The sequence below is a fragment of the Oncorhynchus keta genome, chromosome 33 (assembly GCF_023373465.1).
Source record: "Oncorhynchus keta strain PuntledgeMale-10-30-2019 chromosome 33, Oket_V2, whole genome shotgun sequence".
Classification (NCBI taxonomy): Eukaryota; Metazoa; Chordata; class Actinopteri; order Salmoniformes; family Salmonidae; genus Oncorhynchus; species Oncorhynchus keta.
Genome location: NC_068453.1, coordinates 7,287,680 through 7,308,536, shown reverse-complemented (window position 1 = coordinate 7,308,536; position 20,857 = coordinate 7,287,680). Strand labels below are relative to the sequence as shown.

The following is a 20,857-nucleotide window of genomic DNA, read 5'->3' as shown; positions in this document are numbered from 1 at the left end:
TTGTTTACCTGGCCACTGCTAACATTTTAGCGTTTATGGCATAAATCCAATGCAAGTCAGTGGTACCTATATTAGCATTTTTGCGCTTCATATCCAAATCATGGGAACTGGTTAATAACATTATTTTACATTTCAAGCATATTTTTCTTTCAGTCCCACAAAAAAAATGCCATCAAAGCGCCCATGCAATGCACTCACTCTGTCACTCAGAAACTTCTCTTTCTTGTGTCTTCCTGCCAGCTAGTTTTCTAGGCTATTTAAGGATACTATGATCATCACGTTTCACATTGGATTTATTAACAACAATAACGAAAGGATGTAATTTGAATTCTGGTGCCGCTGCACACGCAAGCCTCGGCATTGAGCCAACTTTTCCGACGTTCAAAGTTCCTCCGTATATTAGCCGCTTCTCTGTAGCTAGGTATCTTGCTAGGATATAATTATTTGATTCAGTAAAGTAATGATAGGCTTACTAACATCCTGAACGCATTATAATGCATGTCTTATCATGATGCCCGGAGCTTTAAGCCAAGGCCCTCTCTCTTGTACTCTCCCCACTCTGCAACATTTCAGTCGCACCCTACAATTCTCTGTCTATCAAGCATACAAACAACTAGCTTACCCGGTCCATGGAAAGCTGCTCTATCTGCACTGACTGGTGGAGTCATTTAATGAGCTAAATGTAAAGTAAAAAGGACCAGAAATGAACAATATAACCAGTACTATTTTCTGGTTCAAACCGGTTCAGAACTTTATTATGCTGGTCGTAACAGTGGAACGGAACGAAAAACACAGTGGTTCTGTTCAGAACGAAACGGATTGTTAAATAGAATTACTCCCTGATTTAAAAGTGTAAGTGTGTTCAGTGATGGTGCTTCTGCTTCACTGGTTGGTGTTATAAAGCAGGCGGTGTGTGTGAGGCGCTCCTTACCGAGACACCCTCCCAGCTCCTCTCACTACTGTTGCCCCTGGCGACACCTTCACATTCACACACTGTAATGTTCAAAGAGTGGTGTGCCCTTCTCCTCTCACTTGGTTCTCGCTGTCTTTCTCTCTCTGGCCATATCTCTCTCTCTCTCTCTCTCTCTCTCTCTCTCTCTCTCTCTCTCGCTCTCGCTCTCGCTCCCGCTCTCGCTCTCGCTCTCGCTCTCTCTCTCTCTCTCTCTCTCTCTCTCTCTCTCTCTCTCTCTCTCTCTCTCTCTCTCTTCCCCCTTCAGCGCCACTAAATCCTTTTGTTTCTTTCTCTGCCCCACAGGGTCTGATGATTCTGCTGCAGAACCTACCCACCATGCACTGGGGCAACGAGGAGGTCAGCGTGCTCCTGGCTGAGGCCTACAGGTTGAAGTTTGCCTTCGCTGATGCCCCCAACCACTACAAGAGATGAGCGTGGGCCCCTGACAGCTAGCTACTTGAACCCCTGACAGAGGCCCCCTGGCGGACAGATGGATGGATGGAACCCCTCCTTGACTTTCTTGTCCCTCTGCAGTCCACAACCGTTGCTACTCGTAGATGAAAACAAAAACGTTTGCGTCACAAATGGCGCCCTATTCTCTACAAAATGCATTATTTTTGACCAGAGCCCCAAGTAGAGCACTATGTAGGGAATAGGGGGCCATTTGGGAAGCCATTGCTTCTTGGTATGTGTGTACCGTTCTAACCGACTGTTCTTCTTGACTCCTCTTTGTTCTTAACCATGAAATTACATTTGTGCAACACTCCAACAACATCAATGCCTGTCCCATCGAAGTAGACCCCAACCACAACAGACCTCCAGTCAGTGTGGTAGTGGAGGTCTAGCTGCAGACACATGAATGACTGTTCTAGACTGTCCTGTACTGTTTGTCCGTGACTGGCCACCGTCCCCAAGGAACTCAGACCTTCTCCTAGAGGCCCAGTCACATTGAGTGGATCTCCACAGCAGGCGCAACATGTCCCGAGACCTAATGAATGAATTGTCTGAACGAACCATGTGTGTGGGGGGCAGAGTGAGGTCTTTTTGTACTTGGTTGATATGTCACTTTTAATTCCTAAGGAAACTGAGGACACATGTCGTCATTCTAGTCATTCCTAGCTGTCATCGAGCTCTTCTTTCGTGTCCGTGCTTTCAGTTCAAAACAAGCAGTCAATCCCCCAGAGACAAGTAGGTTTTTGTTCAAAACAGAAACACATTCACTTAAAAGTGAATAATTAGATAAGGAAGTATCTTATTGGTATGAATGATTTCGTTCTGACTCTGACATGCGCCGCTGGGCTGGATCTAATGATGTGTCTAACAACACTCGCTGAAATATATTATGTAAGATATGGAATATTTGTCGGTTGGCTGAGGGAGGGACGAGTGTCGCGTGACTCTGCCTGACATAGGATCATCTCTGAACCTAGGACTCACTACCTAATTGGTACTGCACCATGCAGTGGTGAGCAGTCACCTTTTAGGCCAGGAGATTTTCTAGTGTGGTCACATGGCCAGAAAACTCGTACCCGTATACGGGTTGGTAATGGCAGATTTGGGCACTAATAAAGAACTAAATTGTAATGCAGTGGCTGTACAGTAACATGTCAGCACTGTATGGGTTTTGACTGACGAACATTCTGAACTTGAGCACCTTGCGCGACCTTGTTGCAAATGTGAATGTGTTTTCAGTCAATTTACCTGGTAAAATAAAAAACAGAAAATATATATATATTTTTTTTTTTGTCTTGAGTGAGGGAATTGCTGTACATTTTGAAAGATGAGAAATACCGCTTTAATGTCATAATCTTGCCAAACACCCGTGAGTCCAAATGTGCACTTCACACTTCCATATCATAAAACTAATGTCATACACAGTGTCAACATTTCTGATCACTATGTTTGATATACAGTTTCAAGATGATGTGGCGTCATACACTGGGTTGTTCTGAACCGAATGAGCCTAATATTTGTCTGTTGTGAAGAACATTTGCCGCGGCACACGCACCTGAATGCACTCAAGACTCCGTTCTATGTGCACCAGGATTATACATTGCATTCTGAAAGCAACTAACATCGGATTTTATAACTTAGCTAGTCATTTTGGCAATAGAACAAGCTTTCAAATGACACCCGCCTGACCCAAATGGACCGTTTTTGGATTGCGTTAACAACAATAGTAATTGTGTGATGATGGGGATGCAGGGTTGTGTTCCAAACAAACCAAATACAAGTGTATTTGTGCTAGTTTCTCAACGGCACAGCTAGGAGAGCTCATGAAAGGCACCTTATAGTTGAAGACTCTTCTTTGAGTCATTAAAGTGCTTTGAAATAACCTAGGAACTATGCACACTTTGGAGAGGTACATGGCCACAAGGAGACACCAGTTAGTCCTCTCGCTCAAACCCCTAGTCATTTTTTTTGTCTTGTGTTGCACCTACCACACATTTTCCAGGAATGTACTTGTGTTACTGAATATATCCAGAGTATTTTCGGATTTTATCAACAAATGCACCGAAAGTACAGTAAATGTAGAATTCACATCAAATCGAGTGTAATCATTTTCCCGTAATCTCCTAACTGTTCCCTTTCAACTGCTACCATGGTTATGCATATGCTTTTCATATTTCTTCTCTAAGAAACATTTCACGTTAGCCGTATCCATATAGTCAAATTTCCATGCGTGTAACAAAGGGTTAAAAAATACTCCTCAAAACCCAGAAGTAGTTTTGTGGTCAGAATAAACTTCTGGACAATTTGTAACTGATCATAGCCCAGAACTAGGGCCTATTCAGTCTATTCAGCCCAGAACTAGGGCCCATTCCGTTATTCAGTCTATTCAGCCCAGAACTAGGGCCCATTCAGTTATTCAGTCTATTCAGCCCAGAACTAGGGCCCATTCAGTTATTCAGTCTATTCAGGAACACTGACTGGGGATGTTAGGATGGAATACGTTCTCCATTTGCCTTCTTTTGACTGCTTAGAGTTTTTATTTGATGTACCAAATGATGTGATTAGTTTGTTTTTGCCTGGTGTAGAGCCCTCAAACACAACTCTGGACTCAACCCAGTTCCACTCCTATTTTTCATTGTTCCCCTCTAATCAGGGACGGATTTAATCCTGGGACAACAGCTGGGTGCAATTAATTATCAGGTAGAACAGAAAACCAACAGGCTCCATCCCGCGTGGGTTAAGAGTTGTTATACCCCTTGCGTAGAGGGTGGATATACGATGTAAATTAGACGTTGAAATGATATTATGTACCACTTTTATCGTCAAAAACATCCTGCCAGGTAACGATGAAGACCAATAATTATTGCATGAACTCCTCAATGATGTGTGTGTTTATGTGGGTTGGGAGTGTGTGTATAGATGGGGCAGCTTAATACTCTGTATTTGAACCTCCTCAACTTCTTTTGATCATGTCGGTAATGTTGTTGCGCTCCATGTCAGCTCCAGGCCCAATTTCCTATTCTCACGTTGATTAGAAAGTCCATTTTCTTCCCTTTTTTTGTACGAAATATATTATTTGGAATCAGCTTTAAAAGAAACAAATGTCTTTCTCTCCCTTTTTTTTATATATATACTGTTTACATGAGCCTATTAAGTTGTGCCTAATGTAGAGATAGCAGATGATCATCATAGATATTTATTTTACCTTAATTTAAGCTCTGCAAATGAAACAAGAACGTTTATTCAGTTGATGCTCTCACACTCAGTGTTTGCTAAGCCATGACAGTTATCTGCATCCAAAATGGCACCCTATTCCATATATAGTGCACTACTTTCGACCAGATCCCTATGAGCCCTGGTCAAAGTAGTGCCCGGTATAGGGAATAGGGTGCCATTTGGGACGCAGCCGATGAGACCACAGAATCACATCAGTAAGTCTAGCAGCTGCCTTCTCTGGTGTCCTTATGTGTTTCAACTTGGTTTGATGTACCGAACAACCCTTACACACACCTTCGGTGTTGCCATGGTTACGGTGGTGACCAGGTGTCCGTCCGCTGGCTGGAGGCCTCGGACACACACACACACACACACACACACACTGGACGTTGCAGTCAGCATCTCATGGGGCATGACCTAACATGTTTGGTCTGCCTCCTAAAGCCTTTTTTGGGGGGGTTGTATTTTACTGTTGCTCAGTTTCTTTTCAGAGATTCAAATGTTTCTGACCAAACTACGACTGGTCCTCTTTCCCTTATGACTTCTGACTAAGACATGTGAAAGTGTGAATCTCATACAGTGGAGAGTGATCGTGATTTTCTTTTCTTTTTTTAAATACGTGTACAGAGAATGAATTTTGAAACAAAGATCTGTAAATAGAAAAGTGTAAATAAATGCTATATATGACCAAACTGTTTGTATACATTCATGGATGTACTGTAAAATCATGCTTCAATATACCACGGCTAAGGGCTGTACTTATGCACTCTGCTTTGTGTCTTGCAGAAGAACAGCCCTAGCCATGGTATATTGGCCATATCCCCCCTTGGGCCTTATTGCTATTATAAACTGCTTACCAACGTAATTAGAGCAGTAAAAATACATGTTTTGTCATACCCATGGTAAACGGTCTGATATACCACGGCTGTCAGCCAATCAGCATTCAGGGCTCGAACCACCCAGTTCATAATATCAAATAAGATTACAAAAAGTGTATATGTTCAACACCAGAACTACCCAGTTGGTTTCATGTCTCCATATCACACAACGAAAACATGAACATTACGTTGTTATTTAAATGACTCACCTAGGCTGCGGGCACTCCAACCCAGGCATGCAAGCAACTGCATAAATAAGCACTGCATTAGCTTCTACATTGATTGCGTAGACTGCTGTATTAATAACTTCTGTATTGTATGCGTGTGGTTGCTGCTCCCCACACACACACGCAAACGCACTGCCTCGGCTGGTAAACAGGTTTGTTATGGTCCCTGTGGAGTGGTGGTGCGGCAGTGCCCCAGGTTTGGTAATTAGGCCCTTTTTAATGTAAGGAGGGAGTCTCTTGTTCTCCACCTCTTTTTTTTCCTTCCCTCTCATTAAGCTGACTGATGTTCACAGTGGCAGGAATAAAAAAGTAATTTGAATCACCTGGACTTCCTTAGTTGCTCACACATGGTACAGGTGGCATGGGCCTGTAGACGGGATGGGACTCACAATGACCGCCTTTTACAGAGGTAGATTTGGCTGTAGGGCACGTACAGTGCTGTGCAGAGAAATATTGAGCTTGGCAAACGTTTGAGATGTATGATGGCTTAAACAACACCCTACACTGGTACTAAACTCAGCCAAAAAAGAAACGTCCTCTCACTGTCAACTGCGTTTATTATCAGCAAACTTGACGTGTAAATATTTGTATGAACAAAACAAGATTCAACAACTGAGACATAAACTGAACAAGTTCCACAGACATTGGACTAACAGAAATTGAGCCTAGAAATCTCAGCCTATTGCAGACAGTGTGAGCACTGATGGAGGGATTGTGCATTCCTGATGAAACTCGATTGGCTGTCCATCCTGTCTCCCTGTAGCGCTGTCTTAGGCTTCTCACAGTACGGACATTGCAATTTTTTGCCCTGGCCACATCTGCAGTCCTCATGCCTCCTTGCAGCATGCCTAAGGCACGTTCACACAGATGAGCAAGGACCCTGGGCATCTTTATTTTGGTGTTTTTAAGAGTCCGTAGAAAGTCCTCCTTAGTTTTCATAACTGTGATCTTAATTACCTACCGTCTGTAAGCTGTTAGTGTCTTAACAACCGTTCCGCAAGTGCATGTTCATTAATTAAACACACATCGCAACAAGAGAGACAACACAAACGCTACATAAAGAGAGACCTAAGACAACAACATAGCAACACAACATAACAACAACATGGTAGCAGCACAAAACATGGTACAAACATGATTGGGCACAGACAACAGCACAAAGGTCAAGAAGGTAGAAACAACCATACATCATGCAAAGCAGCCGCAGCTGTCAGTAAGCGTGTCCATGATTGAGTCTTTGAATGAAGAAATTGAGAAAAAAACTGCCCAGTTTGAGTGTTTGTTGCAGCTCACTCCAGTCGCTAGCTGCAGCGAACTGAAAAGATGAGCGACCCAGGGATATTTGTGCTTTGGAATGCTTTAACAGAATGTGACTGGCAGAACAGTGTTGTATGTGGAGGATGAGGGCTGCAGTAGATATCTTAGGGGAGAGTGAGGCCTAAGAGGGTTTTATAAATAAGCATCAACCAGTGGGTCTTGCAACAGGTATACAGAGATGACCAGTTTACAGAGGAGTGCTGTGATGTGTCCTATAAGGAGCATTGGTGGCAAATCTGATGGCCGAATGGTAAAGAACCTCTAGCCGCTCGATCTATAAATGACGTCTCCATAGTCTAGCATGGGTAGGATGGTCATCTGAATCAGGGTTAGTTTGGCAGCTGGAGTGAATGAGGAGTGATTACGATAGAGGAAACCAAGTCTAGATTTAACTTTAGCCTGCAGTTTTGATATGTGCTGAGAAAAGGACAGTGCACCGTCTAGCCATACTCCCAAGTACTTGTATGAGGTGACAACCTCAAACTCTAAACCCTCAGAGGTAGTAATAACTCATGTGGGAAGAGGGGCATTTTTATAACCAAACCACATGACCTTTGTTTTGGTGGTGTTTCCGAACAAGGTTAAGGGTAGAGAAAGCCTGCTGGACACTAAGAACGCTTTGTTGTAGAGCATCCCTTGGTGACAGGCAGTGGCTGAGACAGCAAATTTTCTGACTTTATACACTGCACTCTTTGAGAGAGGTAGTTAGCAAACCAGCCCAAAGACCCCTCAGAGACACCAATACTCCTTAGCTGACCCACAAGAACGGAATGGTCTACCCTATCAAAAGCTTTGGCAAAGTCAATACAAATAGCAGCACAATATTGCTTAGAATCAAGGACAGTGGTGACATCATTGATGACCTTTAAGGTTGCAGTGACACATCCATAACCTGAGCAGAAACCAGAGTGCATACCAGAGAGAATACTATAGACATTAAGAAAGCCAGTCAGTTGATTATTGACAAGTTTTCCAACACTTTTGATAAACAGGACAAAATAGAAATAGGCCTGTAACAGTTAGGATCAGCTTGATCTCTCCCTTTAAATAAAGGACGAACCGTGGCTGACTTTCAAGCAATGGGAACCTCCACAGAAAGGAGAGACAGGTTAAAAAGGTCAGAGATAGGCTTGGCGATGATAGGGGCAGCAACCTTAAAGAAGGGCTTTTTGGGGTCAAGTTTAAGTGACTGCCTGCAGGGAGAGACTTTGTAGAGGAGCAGGGGAAACAGAGGGAGAAGCACCAGGGATAGTCGCATTAGCAGGGGTGGGAGATGAGGAAATATTGGACAGCCAAGGAGGTATGGCTGAATCAAATAGGAATCCTTACTTATTGAAGTGGTGAGCTCAGCCATGTGCTTCTTGTCAGTAACCACATCATCAACTTTATGGGACATGGGCAGCTGAGAGGAGGAGAGTTTATTCTCTAGGTCTTCAACCGTTTTCCAGAACTTCTTGGGGTTAGACCCACAGAGAGAGAACTGCTCCTTAAAGTAACTAACTTTGGCCTTCAGTATAGCCTGAGTGCACTTATTTCTCATTTGCCTGAACGAGAGCCAGTCAGCCTGAGTATACGTGTGCCGAGCCTTTAGCCAAATGCAATTCTTGAGGTGGAGTAACTCTGCAAGATCACTGTCGAACCAGGGGCTGAACCTGTTTTTAATTCTCATTTTCTTTATGGGGGCGCGTTTGTTAACAATACCACTGAAAATATCAAACAGACGGTCCAAGTGTCTTCGACAGAGGGGATCAAGCTGATTCTATACTATTTTACAGAGGCCAGTTCATTAAGGAAGTTGAAGTTTTTTACCAAGTCTCTATGACAAATCAGGACAGGTCATATCACTGAGCAGCCATTACAAACACAGGCTGTAAATCAAATCAAATCAAATCTAATTTTATTTGTCACATACACATGGTTAGCAGATGTTAATGCGAGTGTAGCGAAATGCTTGTGCTTCTAGTTCCGACAATGCAGTGATAACCAACAAGTAATCTAACTAACAATTCCAAAACTACTGTCTTATACACAGTGTAAGGGGATAAAGAATATGTACATAAGGATATATGAATGAGTGATGGTACAGAGCAGCATACAGTAGATGGTATCGAGTACAGTATATACATATGAGATGAGTATGTAAACAAAGTGGTATAGTTAAAGTGGCTAGTGATACATGTATTACATAAGGATGCAGTCGATGATGTAGAGTACAGTATATACGTATGCATATGAGATGAATAATGTAGGGTAAGTAACATCAGTGATCAAGCAGTGATCACTAAGGTCATTACAGAAAACACCAGACTGATACTTATCAGGATTATTTGTGAGGATAACAGAGGAGAGTAGCCTTTTCTGGGTGTTTGGGAGTCATACCTTGTGGGATTGGTAATAATCTGAGAAAGATTTAGGGAGTCCCATTGCTTCAGGACTTGGTCAGGTGGTTTAAGCATGTCCCAGTTTAGGTCACCTAGCAGGACTAATTCAGAGTTGGTGTAAGGGGCCAGGAGAGAGCTTAGGGCAAGTAGGGTACAGGCCGGTGTTAATGGAGGAGGATAGCACCCAGCAACAGTCAACAAAGACCTATTTGAAAGTTTAATGCTTAAAACCAGAAAATCTAATTGTTTGGGGACGGGCTTGGTGGAGATCACCGAAGGTAAAGATTGCCACACCCCCACCTTTGGAAGATCTGTCTTTCCGAAAAAAGGTTATAACCAGAAAGATTAACATAAGTATTCAAAACACTTATTCCTTAACCACGTCTCAGTAATGACCAACACATCTGGATTGGAGCTGTGAACCAACACTTTCAATTGATCCATTTTAGGTAATAAGCTTACATTTACATTTAAGTCATTTAGCAGACACTCTTATCCAGAGCGACTTACAAATTGGTGCATTCACCTTATGACATCCAGTGGAACAGCCACTTTACAATAGTGCATCTAAATCTTTTAAGGGGGGTGAGAAGGATTACTTTATCCTATCCTAGGTATTCCTTAAAGAGGTGGGGTTTCAGGTGTCTCCAGAAGGTGGTGATTGACTCCGCTGTCCTGGCGTCGTGAGGGAGTTTGTTCCACCATTGGGGGCCAGAGCAGCGAACAGTTTTGACTGGGCTGAGCGGGAACTGTACTTCCTCAGTGGTAGGGAGGCGAGCAGGCCAGAGGTGGATGAACGCAGTGCCCTTGTTTGGGTGTAGGGCCTGATCAGAGCCTGGAGGTACTGAGGTGCCGTTCCCCTCACAGCTCCGTAGGCAAGCACCATGGTCTTGTAGCGGATGCGAGCTTCAACTGGAAGCCAGTGGAGAGAGCGGAGGAGCGGGGTGACGTGAGAGAACTTGGGAAGGTTGAACACCAGACGGGCTGCGGCGTTCTGGATGAGTTGTAGGGGTTTAATGGCACAGGCAGGGAGCCCAGCCAACAGCGAGTTGCAGTAATCCAGAAGGGAGATGACAAGTGCCTGGATTAGGACCTACGCCGCTTCCTGTATGAGGCAGTGTCGTACTCTGCGGATGTTGTAGAGCATGAACCTACAGGAACGGGCCACCGCCTTGATGTTAGTTGAGAACGACAGGGTGTTGTCCAGGATCACGCCAAGGTTCTTAGCGCTCTGGGAGGGGGACACTATGTTTCTAAAAAAAACATTAAAAAAGCTAAAAGCTAAAATAGTTAAAAGCTTCTAGTGTTAACGTGCAGAAAACCCAGGCTTTAACGAGAGCAGAAATCAGTGAAGCAGATATCAGAGCCCAAGTCAGAATTAGGGCTGGCAACAGTAGATGGGCCAGGCTGTACATGCACATTTCCAGATATCATCAACTGTAATACAATCAAGGTCCCGAGTGTTGGAACAAAGAGTCTGTCCCATGGTTGGGTAAAGAAAGTTTGTAGTCAACAAAGTATGCAGGAGCCATGAGGCAAAATGCTCAATAAATAAATAAAATATATAACGACTTGGGGCTAGCCATTTTTAGTTCAGTCACTCACCCCAACAGTGCGTGTGTGCTGGAGGCGAGCGAACGCTCGGGAGAGAGGCGGGAGTGTGTTGGGGCACCTGTACCAGACAGGGGGAGACAGGCCAGGGAGAGAGGGGGGAGTGTGGTGGGGGTACCTGTACCAGACAGGGGGAGACAGGCCAGGGAGAGAGGGGTGAGTGTGGTGGAGGTACCTGTACCAGCCAGGGGGAGACAGACCAGGGCAGACGGTGAACAGATCGCCAGGTGGTATCCAAGCAGCAGGCAAAGGGAGTAGGTGTCACACCCACTTGGGTGAAGCTTTTATTTCAGGAGGCAGACTTCTTGTAGAAAATGCCAGTGGATGGTCTTTGAACAGCAGGGGGCTTCATAGGATGCTTCAAAGACTCCTGCCACGTGTTGGGCCCAAAGGCCTCGGCACCTTTTACTTCACACCTCAGTGCGGATTGAATTTGTATCTGGTCTGTCTGCCTGGGAGCCTTAACTCAGCATTCAGTCCCCATAAAACATCATTGTAGTGTACTTTTATTTTTTTTTTTTCCTTCTTGACTTTAAAAATGGCATCAGACCAAACACTACTGACTCAGATCCAGGTTGGATGGTGTCCTCAGGTCTCGGCTGTTTGTTTGCTAGAGCCCCCTCCGTATAGTCAAAATTAGGTTGTACGTTTGGAGTTTTGATCTGGAGCGAAGGCCATGCTGTGGAAGGTAGCATCCTGCATATTATCCTGCATATTATCGAACTCCAAATCTATCCTTTAATATATATTTTTGAAACATGTTGAAAAATGTGAGAGCTCACATGCAGCTGTCTCTCTCTCTGACGGGGGCGGGTCAAGATGATCCACTTTCTAAAGAGAGGAATGCAAAATTGGAGCATTTGTAATGGATTAGTCTGATCTCTAGCTGCTGTAACTTTATGACTCTACATGCTGAACTCGGCGTAGTAGCTATGACTCCACAGAGAGACCACAGTGCACAGAACTGTCCATACAGTATTGCAGTGAATTCTGAAAGTATTCAGACCCCTTTACTTTCTCCACATTTTGTTATTCTAAGATGGATTCAATCAATCTACACACATAATGAAAAAGTGAAAACAGGTTTTTACAAAATATTTGCAAGTGTAATAAAAAAATAAAAAATAAAATACCTTATTTACATAAGTATAGAGAACACTTGCTATTAGACTCGAAATTGAGCTCAGGTGTATCCTGTTTCCATTGATCATCCTTGAGATGTTTCTACAACTTGATTGGACTTGATTTGGAAAGGCACACACCTGTCTCCACAGTTGACAGTGCATGTCAGAGCAAAAACCAAGACCGTAAGGTCAAATTGTCCGTAGAGCTCTGAGACAGGATTGTGTAGAGGCAAAGAACTGGGGAAGGGTACCAAATAATTTCTGCAGCATTGAAGGTCCCCAAGAACACAGTGGCCTCCATCATTCTTAAATGGATGACGTTTGGAACAACCAAGACTCTTCCTAGAGCTGGCCGCCTGGCCAAACTGCACGATCGGGGGAGAAGGGCTTCGGTCAGTGAGGTGACCAAGAACTCGATGGTCACTCTGACAGAGCTACAGAGTTCCTCTAGGGAGATGGGAAAACCTTCCAGAAGGACAACCATCTCTGCAGCACTCGACCAATCAAGTCTTTATGGTAGAATGGGCACACGGAAGCCACTCTTCAGTAAAAATGCACATGTCAGGCCACTTGGAGTTTGCTAAAAGGCACCCAAAGGACTCTCAGACCATGAGAAACAAGATTATCTGGTCTGATGAAACCAAGATTGAACTCTTTGGCCTGAATATCAAGTGTCACATCTGGAAGAAACCTGGCACCATCACTACAGTGAAGCATGGTGGTGGCAGCATCATGCTGTGGGGATGTTTTTCAGCGGCAGGGACTGGGAGACTAGTCAGGATGGAGGAAAAGATGAGCGGAGCAAAGTACAGAGAGATCCTTGATGAAAACCTGCTTCAGGGGGTGAAGGTTCACCAGACTGGGGGCGAAGGTTCACCTTCCAACAGGACAACTACCCTAAGCACACTGCCTAGACAACACAGGAGTGGCTTCTGAATGTCCTTGAGTGGCCCAGCCAGAGCCCGGACTTGAACCTGATCGGACATCTCAGGAGTGACCTGAAAATAGCTGTGCAGCGACGCTCTCCATCCAGCCTGACAGAACTTGAGAGGATCTGTAGAGAAGAATGGGAGAAGCTCGCCAAATACAATCCGATTTGCACTTCTTTACTTGAAGTTTGCCAAAGTAACCCTCTCTCTGGCTGGCCTTACATACAGACTCATAGGTGCCTAGTTCTTCTTATTTTGTTGATATCAAATAACATGCAACCTAACCCTGGCCCTGATATGCAATGTCTCCAAACCTCCTCTGATTTTAAATCTAGATCTGGTTTTGGTATTTTTCATTTAAATGTACGCAGCCTGTTGTCTAAAAATTATGGGGTTAGGATTTGGGCTAAATCAACTGATGCTGATGTAATTGTGTTTCCTGAAACCTGGCTCAGCAAGTCTGTTGTTGATAAGGATATATTTGTGTAAATGGTCAGGATGTGTATCGCACTGATCGAGTTAAGAAAAGTGGGTGTGTGGCTATAAATGTAAAGACTAAATTTCTTGTCAGTGTGGCAAAGTCTGAAGCAATTTGTAAACAGTTGGAATTTCCTGCTCTTAATCTTGAGGTTTCAAAGGGAACCCCTCTGCTCTCTGTGATGCATTGTCTTCTCTGATGAACCTTATGTCTAAACTTCTTGGTCAACATCTCAACTGGTATTGGTTAAAGCCGGTGTCTGACGATGTTTTGTAATTCTATGAATCTTACCCAGTTGATTAAATCACCCACCGCCCAAATCTCAAATGTCCAGAGAAATCTACCCTGATTGATTTGATATTGGCAAAGGTTCCACACAAATATTCTGCTGTTGGTGTTTTTTTTGTAATGATTTAAGTGACCATTGTGCAGTTGTTGCTGTTAGAAATACTAAGGTTCCTAAGACAAACCCACGCTTTATTCATAAGATACATTTTAAGAGTTTTAATCTGTTCAATCTAACCCTGGAATGTAATGAAATTCCAAAGATCTGGAAATCAGCATTTGTCCTACCACTTTTAAAAGAGGGAGATTCAACTCTGGCCTATAATTATTTTTAAAAATCTCAAAACTGTCACCCCTGGCAAACTCTTGTTAGTGAACAGCTAAAAGAGTTTTTATATATATATAACTATATTTTATAAATGTACCAATCGGGCTTCAGGAAGAAGCATAGCACAATTACAGCAGCCATGAAGGTTTTATATGATATCACTGAAGCCCTTGACAAAAAAAACAGCACTATGTCTCCTCACTTTTTATTGATCTCTCTAAGGTCTTTGATACATTTGATCATGCTGAGGCAGAGATTGTCGAGCGTAGGTCTTTCGGAGCATGCAGTTGCATGGTTTGCTAACTATCTGTCTGATAGAACTCTGTGCACTCAAGTTGATGGGCTCATGTCTGTTAAATTGTCTGTCTGTAATGGTGTGCCCCAGGGCTCTGTACTTGGTCCCTTCTTATTCACTATTTATATAAATACTTTAGACAAAAATGTGCAAACTGCGCAACTTTACTTTTATGCTGATGATACTGTTATTTATTGTTGTGCCTCGTCTCTCACAAAAGCTTTCCAGAACCTGCAAAGTGCTTTTAATACTGTTCAACATACCTTGTGCCAATTGAAGCTTTACAAAATTTAGGCTTTACAAAAGCCTTACAAAATACTTTAAAAAATATATACTTTTCCCAATTGGTGTTTTTAAATCATTGATGAAGGATTTTGAGGCTGATTACCTGACCTATAAAATTGTTTTTACTAGTCTGTTTTATGATTTTGTGAATTATATATTTTTTACTCGATTACCTGTAGTTTTTCATGTTGTCTGTCTGTAATTGTGTAATGACTTGGTGCTGCCCATCTTGGCCAGGACGCTCTTGAAAAGGTGATGAGCCCTTCCTGGTTAAATAAAGGTGAAATAAATAAAAGAAATTCTAACAATGTAGAAAATAGTACAAAATGAAATAAGTACAGGTAAGCAGCACGTTGCCACCACAGTGTATCGCCAAATCAAATCAAATCAAATGTATTTGTCACATACACATGGTTAGCAAATGTTAATGCGAGTGTAGCGAAATGATTGTGCTTCTAGTTCCGACAATGCAGTAATAACCAACAAGTAACTAACAATTCCAAAACTACTACCTTATACACACAAGTGTAAGGGGATAACGAATATGTACAAAAAGATATATGAATGAGTTATGGTACAGAGCGGCATAGGCAAGATACAGTAGATGGTATCGAGTATAGTATATACATATGACATGAGTATGTAAACAAAGTGGCATAGTTAAAGTGGCTAGTGATACATGTATTTCATAAAGATGCAGTAGATAATATAGAGTACAGTATATACATATACATATGAGATGAATAATGTAGGGTATGTAAACATTATATTAGGTAGCATTGTTTAAAGTGGCTAGTGATACATTTCCCATCAATTCCCATTATTAAAGTGGCTGGAGTTGAGTCAGTGTGTTGGCAGCAGCCACTCAATGTTAGTGGTGGCTGTTTAACAGTCTGATGGCCTTGAGATAGAAGCTGTTTTTCAGTCTCTCGGTCCCAGCTTTGATGCACCTGTACTGACCTCGCCTTCTGGATGATAGCGGGGTGAACAGGTAGTGGCTCGGGTGGTTGTTGTCCTTGATGATCTTTATGGCCTTCCTGTGACATCGGGTGGTGTAGGTGTCCTGGAGGGCAGGTAGTTTGCCCCCGGTGATGCGTTTTGCAGACCTCACTACCCTCTGGAGAGCCTTACGGTTGTGGGCGGAACAGTTGCCGTACCAGGCGGTGATACAGCCCGCCAGGATGCTCTCGATTGTGCATCTGTAGAAGTTTGTGAGTGCTTTTGGTGACAAGCCGAATTTCTTCAGCCTCCTGAGGTTGAAGAGGCGCTGCTGCGCCTTCTTCACGATGCTGTCTGTGTGGGTGGACCAATTCAGATTGTCTGTGATGTGTACGCCGAGGAACTTAAAACTACCCTCTCCACTACTGTTCCATCGATGTGGATAGGGGGGTGTTCCCTCTGCTGTTTCCTGAAGTCCACAATCATCTCCTTAGTTTTGTTGACGTTGAGTGTGAGGTTATTTTCCTGACACCACACTCCGAGGGCCCTCACCTCCTCCCTGTAGGCCGTCTCGTCGTTGTTGGTAATCAAGCCTACCACTGTTGTGTCGTCCGCAAACTTGATGATTGAGTTGGAGGCGTGCGTTGCCACGCAGTCGTGGGTGAACAGGGAGTACAGGAGAGGGCTCAGAACGCACCCTTGTGGGGCCCCAGTGTTGAGGATCAGCGGGGTGGAGATGTTGTTGCCTACCCTCACCACCTGGGGTGAGGGTAATCCGTGATTGAATCCGTGATTGACTGTAGACCCTGTCACATACCTCTTGTGTCTGAGCCGTTGAATTGCGATTCTACTTTGTCTCTATACTGACGCTTAGCTTGTTTGATTGCCTTGCGGAGGGAATAGCTACACTGTTTGTATTCGGTCATGTTTCCGGTCACCTTGCCCTGATTAAAAGCAGTGGTTCGCGCTTTCAGTTTCACGCGAATGCTGCATCAATCCACGGTTTCTGGTTTGGGAGTGTTTTCATCGTTGCTATGGGAACGACATCTTCAACGCACGTTCTAATGAATTCGCTCACCGAATCAGCATATTCGTCAATACTGTTGTTTGACGCAATACGAAACATATCCCAGTCCACGTGATGGAAGCAGTCTTGGAGTGTGGAATCAGATTGGTCGGACCAGCGTTGAACAGATCTCAGCGCGGGAGCTTCTTGTTTTAGTTTCTGTCTCTAGGCAGGGATCAACAAAATTGAGTCGTGGTCAGCTTTTCCGAAAGGAGAGCGGGGAAGGGCCTTATATGCATCGCGGAAGTTAGAATAGCAATGATCCAAGGTTTTGCCAGCCCTGGTTGCGCAATCGATATGCTGATACAATTTAGGGAGTCTTGGTTTCAGATTAGCCTTGTCAGATTAGCCCGACTCCGATAGCGTCTCTCTAGTGAGCCATGTTTCCGTGAAGCAAAGAACGTTACAGTCTCTGATGTCCCTCCGGAATGCTTCCCTTGCTCGGATTTCATCAACCTTGTTGTCAAGAGACTGGACATTGGCGAGAAGTATGCTAGGTAGTGGTGCACGATGTGCCCGTCTCCGGAGTCTGACCAGAAGACCGCTTCGTTTCCCTCTTTTACAAAGTCGTTTTTTTGGGTCACCGGCTGGGATCCATTCCGTTGTCCTGGGTGAAAGGCAGGACACAGGATCCGCTTCGCAAAAGTCATATTCTTGGTCGTACTGATGGTGAGTTGACGCTGCTCTTATATTCAGTAGTTCTTCTCGACTGTATGTAATGAAACCTAAGATGACCTGGGGTACCAATGTAAGAAATAACACGTTAAAAAAACTGCATAGTTTCCTAGGAACGCGAAGCGAGGCGGCCATCTCTGTCGGCACCGAATTGAATCTGCCATCGACGCCTTCTGTGGCTTCGTAGTAGGACTGTCAGATGAAGTTAATTTAATTTCATACTAGCCACTGGACAAGTAGCTAGCTACTCATCAGTATTACCAAAATGCAGCACCCACTTGGGTAATGCAACGGCAGTTACAAGGGGCCAGAAAGTACACCACACAAAAGTAATTCAGGAGTAGCCTTATTACTTATTACTTATTACTCATTCAGTCATGGTCATCTCTGTACACCTCTGTATTTGGGCTTCTCTCCATCCTCAACCTCCAGACAGTAGGCATAATCATTATATTATATTATATTATATAATAAAATCAAAATATTGCATTCTAGCTAGCTACAATTGTATAGGTATATTTACACACACACACAAACAGTTTATTGCTACTCTTCAGTCTCCAATAGACTTGAATCTATCCTCTGACATCCTGCCATTGCTTCTGTCTCTCAAAGATCTGCTTCAGTGAACACTGCAGCCTGTGTACTTTTCCTTTCAAGTGGGAACACACTGCCCCTCATGTACGCTCACAAATGCCCCTGTGACTCCAAGGCTCGAACACATATCAAGCCGTGACAGATATGAGAGAGGCCATCTAGACCAGGGGTTTTCAAACCTCTCCCCTGGGACCCCCCAGGGGACCTATTCCAGTGCTAGTACAGCTGATCCAATATATCAACTAATTATCCAGCCCTTGATCAGGTGAATTAAGTGGGCTAGTTCAGGGATACAACAGAACTGTGAAATGTTTGGGGCTCCCCGGGAGGAGGTTTGAATACCACTCATCTAGAGTAAGCAATGTTACAATATGAAAAGACAAAGGCCTGCAAACTGTAATGCTCCTAATGGCATGGTATGAAGTCATACCACGGATAATGAGTTGAATGAGTTTGAGTTTAGATGTATAGTTATTTGTAAAGTAGACAAGTATTAATACTGCTGAAGAGATTGGATTAACATCTATTAACCAATGTCAACACATATTGCTATAGTAATCACACAAACGCTCTCTCCGACTCTCTTCCTCTCTGCAGCGATATCTATTTTCTTGAAACAATTATTAAGTATGAAAGGCTTTACAAAGAACAATGTAACATTCCATCTAGCTAGCTACACATCAAAGTTTTGTCCTTGAGATCCATGTCCTTTGCCTCACGCTATAGGCTATATATCTGCTGCTGTGCTGGCTGGAATTGTTGCAGGCTTGGCAGCCCTAAGTCTTGCAGTGATAAAGACAGAATGGTTTGATGCTGCCCAGCCAGCTCATGTGGAACACATAATTGCCTTCGAGGGATAAGCCCCATTCCCGGTCTGAACCCTGGACACTCATTGCCTCCTAACGCCAAACGTCACAACCACTTATTCAAATGACAGCTCAATGGAATAATAACGTGCTAGCTCGGCGCATTTACCGCTGAAGAACCGCATGCTGGGACTACACACACACACACACACACACACACACACACACACACACACACACACACACACACACACACACACACACAACTATGATGATAATCTGTATGTGTAGCCATGGTGGTCTGCTAAAACATATTCTCCTCATATTCTCTTCTCTCTCACACGCATAATGTAAGCCACAGTACTGGCGCCAGCAGCCACATTTGAATATGGAGAAGCTAATTACTTACGAAGTTCAGACGTAATTTGATGACAATGCAGTCAGCAGCCCAGCCCTGCTTTCCGAGTCTCTGGTTGCGTAAGAAATGGCGCCCTATTGTTTACATGGTGCACTATTTAAGACCCTGGTGAAAAGTAGTGCACGAAATCGCGAATAGGGTGCCATTTGGGATGCTGCCAAGGACTCACCCGTGTCAGGACAGAGTGCCCAAAGGCATGAGCCTGCATATATTTTGGGCAGAGTGAGTGAGTTGGTTGGTGGGCTAAGTTGTCCCATCATGCTTCAGCTGATCCTCTCCATCCTCTATCCCTAACACCCCTCCCCCTGCCCTTCCCTGCCCTAACCTGGCCCATCAGACTGCAGTGTTACAGTTCCCCTGTCCCTTTAGCCTGGATATTAACCCCATGCATATCTGCAGTACACACACACACTTTACAGAACCCCCCACACACACACAATAATCTAGCCTAGGCTGTCCTCCATCCTCCAGATATTGCTGTATATTATTTAGCAGGAAGCGCTGGGAGTGAATCATAGCCCCTTTGGCTGCTTATTATGCGGTCCACCTCGTTAGCACACGTGATTTAATATTCATCTTACTTTCAGGACAGAGATCCTCTTGCTGCTGCATTTTTAACAGGCGAGGAGAGTTATGGCGGCCAGGGAGAGGGAAGGGAGCTTAGGAAGACGCCGAGCATCCATAGTGGTTTTTTTTTTTACTTTCACAACTAATCCAAAACACACAGAGTATAAAGCTAAGCATCTGTTTGTAGACTGTACTGTCTATTGTGGAAGTAACCAAACCCAACCAAAGCAGGGGGGATATTTGCTGCCCACACATCTGTGGATCTGTTGGGGCGGTATGCAAATTGGAGTGAGTCTAGGGTACCCGGGATAATGGTGTTGATGTGAGCCATGACCAGCGTTTCAAAACGTTTCATGGCTACCAACTCGAGTGCGACGGGTTGGTAGTCATTTAGGCAGGTTACCTTAGTGTTCTTGGGCACAGGGACTGTGTTGGTCTGCTTAAAACATGTTGGTATTACAGACTCAGACAGGAAGAGGTTGAAAATGTCAGTGAAGACACTTGCCAGTTGGTCAGTACATGCTCGGAGTACACGTCCCGGTAATCCGTCTGGCCCTGCGGCCTTGTGAATGTTGACCTATTTAAAGGTCTTACTCACATCGTCTGCGGAGAGCGTGATCACACAGTCGTCCGGAACAGCTGATGCTCTCATGCATGTTTGTGTTATTTTCCTCGAAAGGGGCATAGAAGTAGTTTAGCTCGTCTGGTAGGCTCGTGTCACTGGGCAGCTCTCAGCTGGGTTTCCCGTTGTAGTCTGTAATGTTTTGCAAGCCCTGCCACATCCGACGATCGTCAGAGCGGTGTAATAGGATTCGATCTTAGTCCTGTAATGACACTTTGCCTGTTTGATTGTTCGTCGGAGGGCATAGCAGGATTTCCTCTTAGCTTACGGGTTAGAGTCCCGCTCCTCATCACCACATAAAAAGTACATTTTATGGCCAGGCCTCAGAGGCAGAAACACAAAAGGCGACATCTTTGGGCCAAACGCTAGTCAAAGCCTGACAAGGGAAATGCACCAACAATGTAAAAA

General features: G+C 44.1%; 1 protein-coding gene across 4 annotated transcripts in view; it reads left to right on the top strand.

The window, feature by feature from the left end:
• Window positions 1-1,978, top strand: part of tbc1d22a (TBC1 domain family, member 22a) — a 198,151-nt gene extending 196,173 nt beyond the window's left edge. For all 4 annotated transcript variants that reach the window (XM_035748532.2, XM_035748529.2, XM_035748530.2 and 1 more), the window contains one exon: window positions 1,256-1,978. In XM_035748532.2, coding sequence (XP_035604425.1) covers window positions 1,256-1,384 — 129 coding nt within the window. In that variant the 3' untranslated portion in view covers window positions 1,385-1,978. The remainder of the gene's footprint in view (window positions 1-1,255) is intronic.
• Window positions 1,979-20,857: the final 18,879 nt, after the last annotated feature.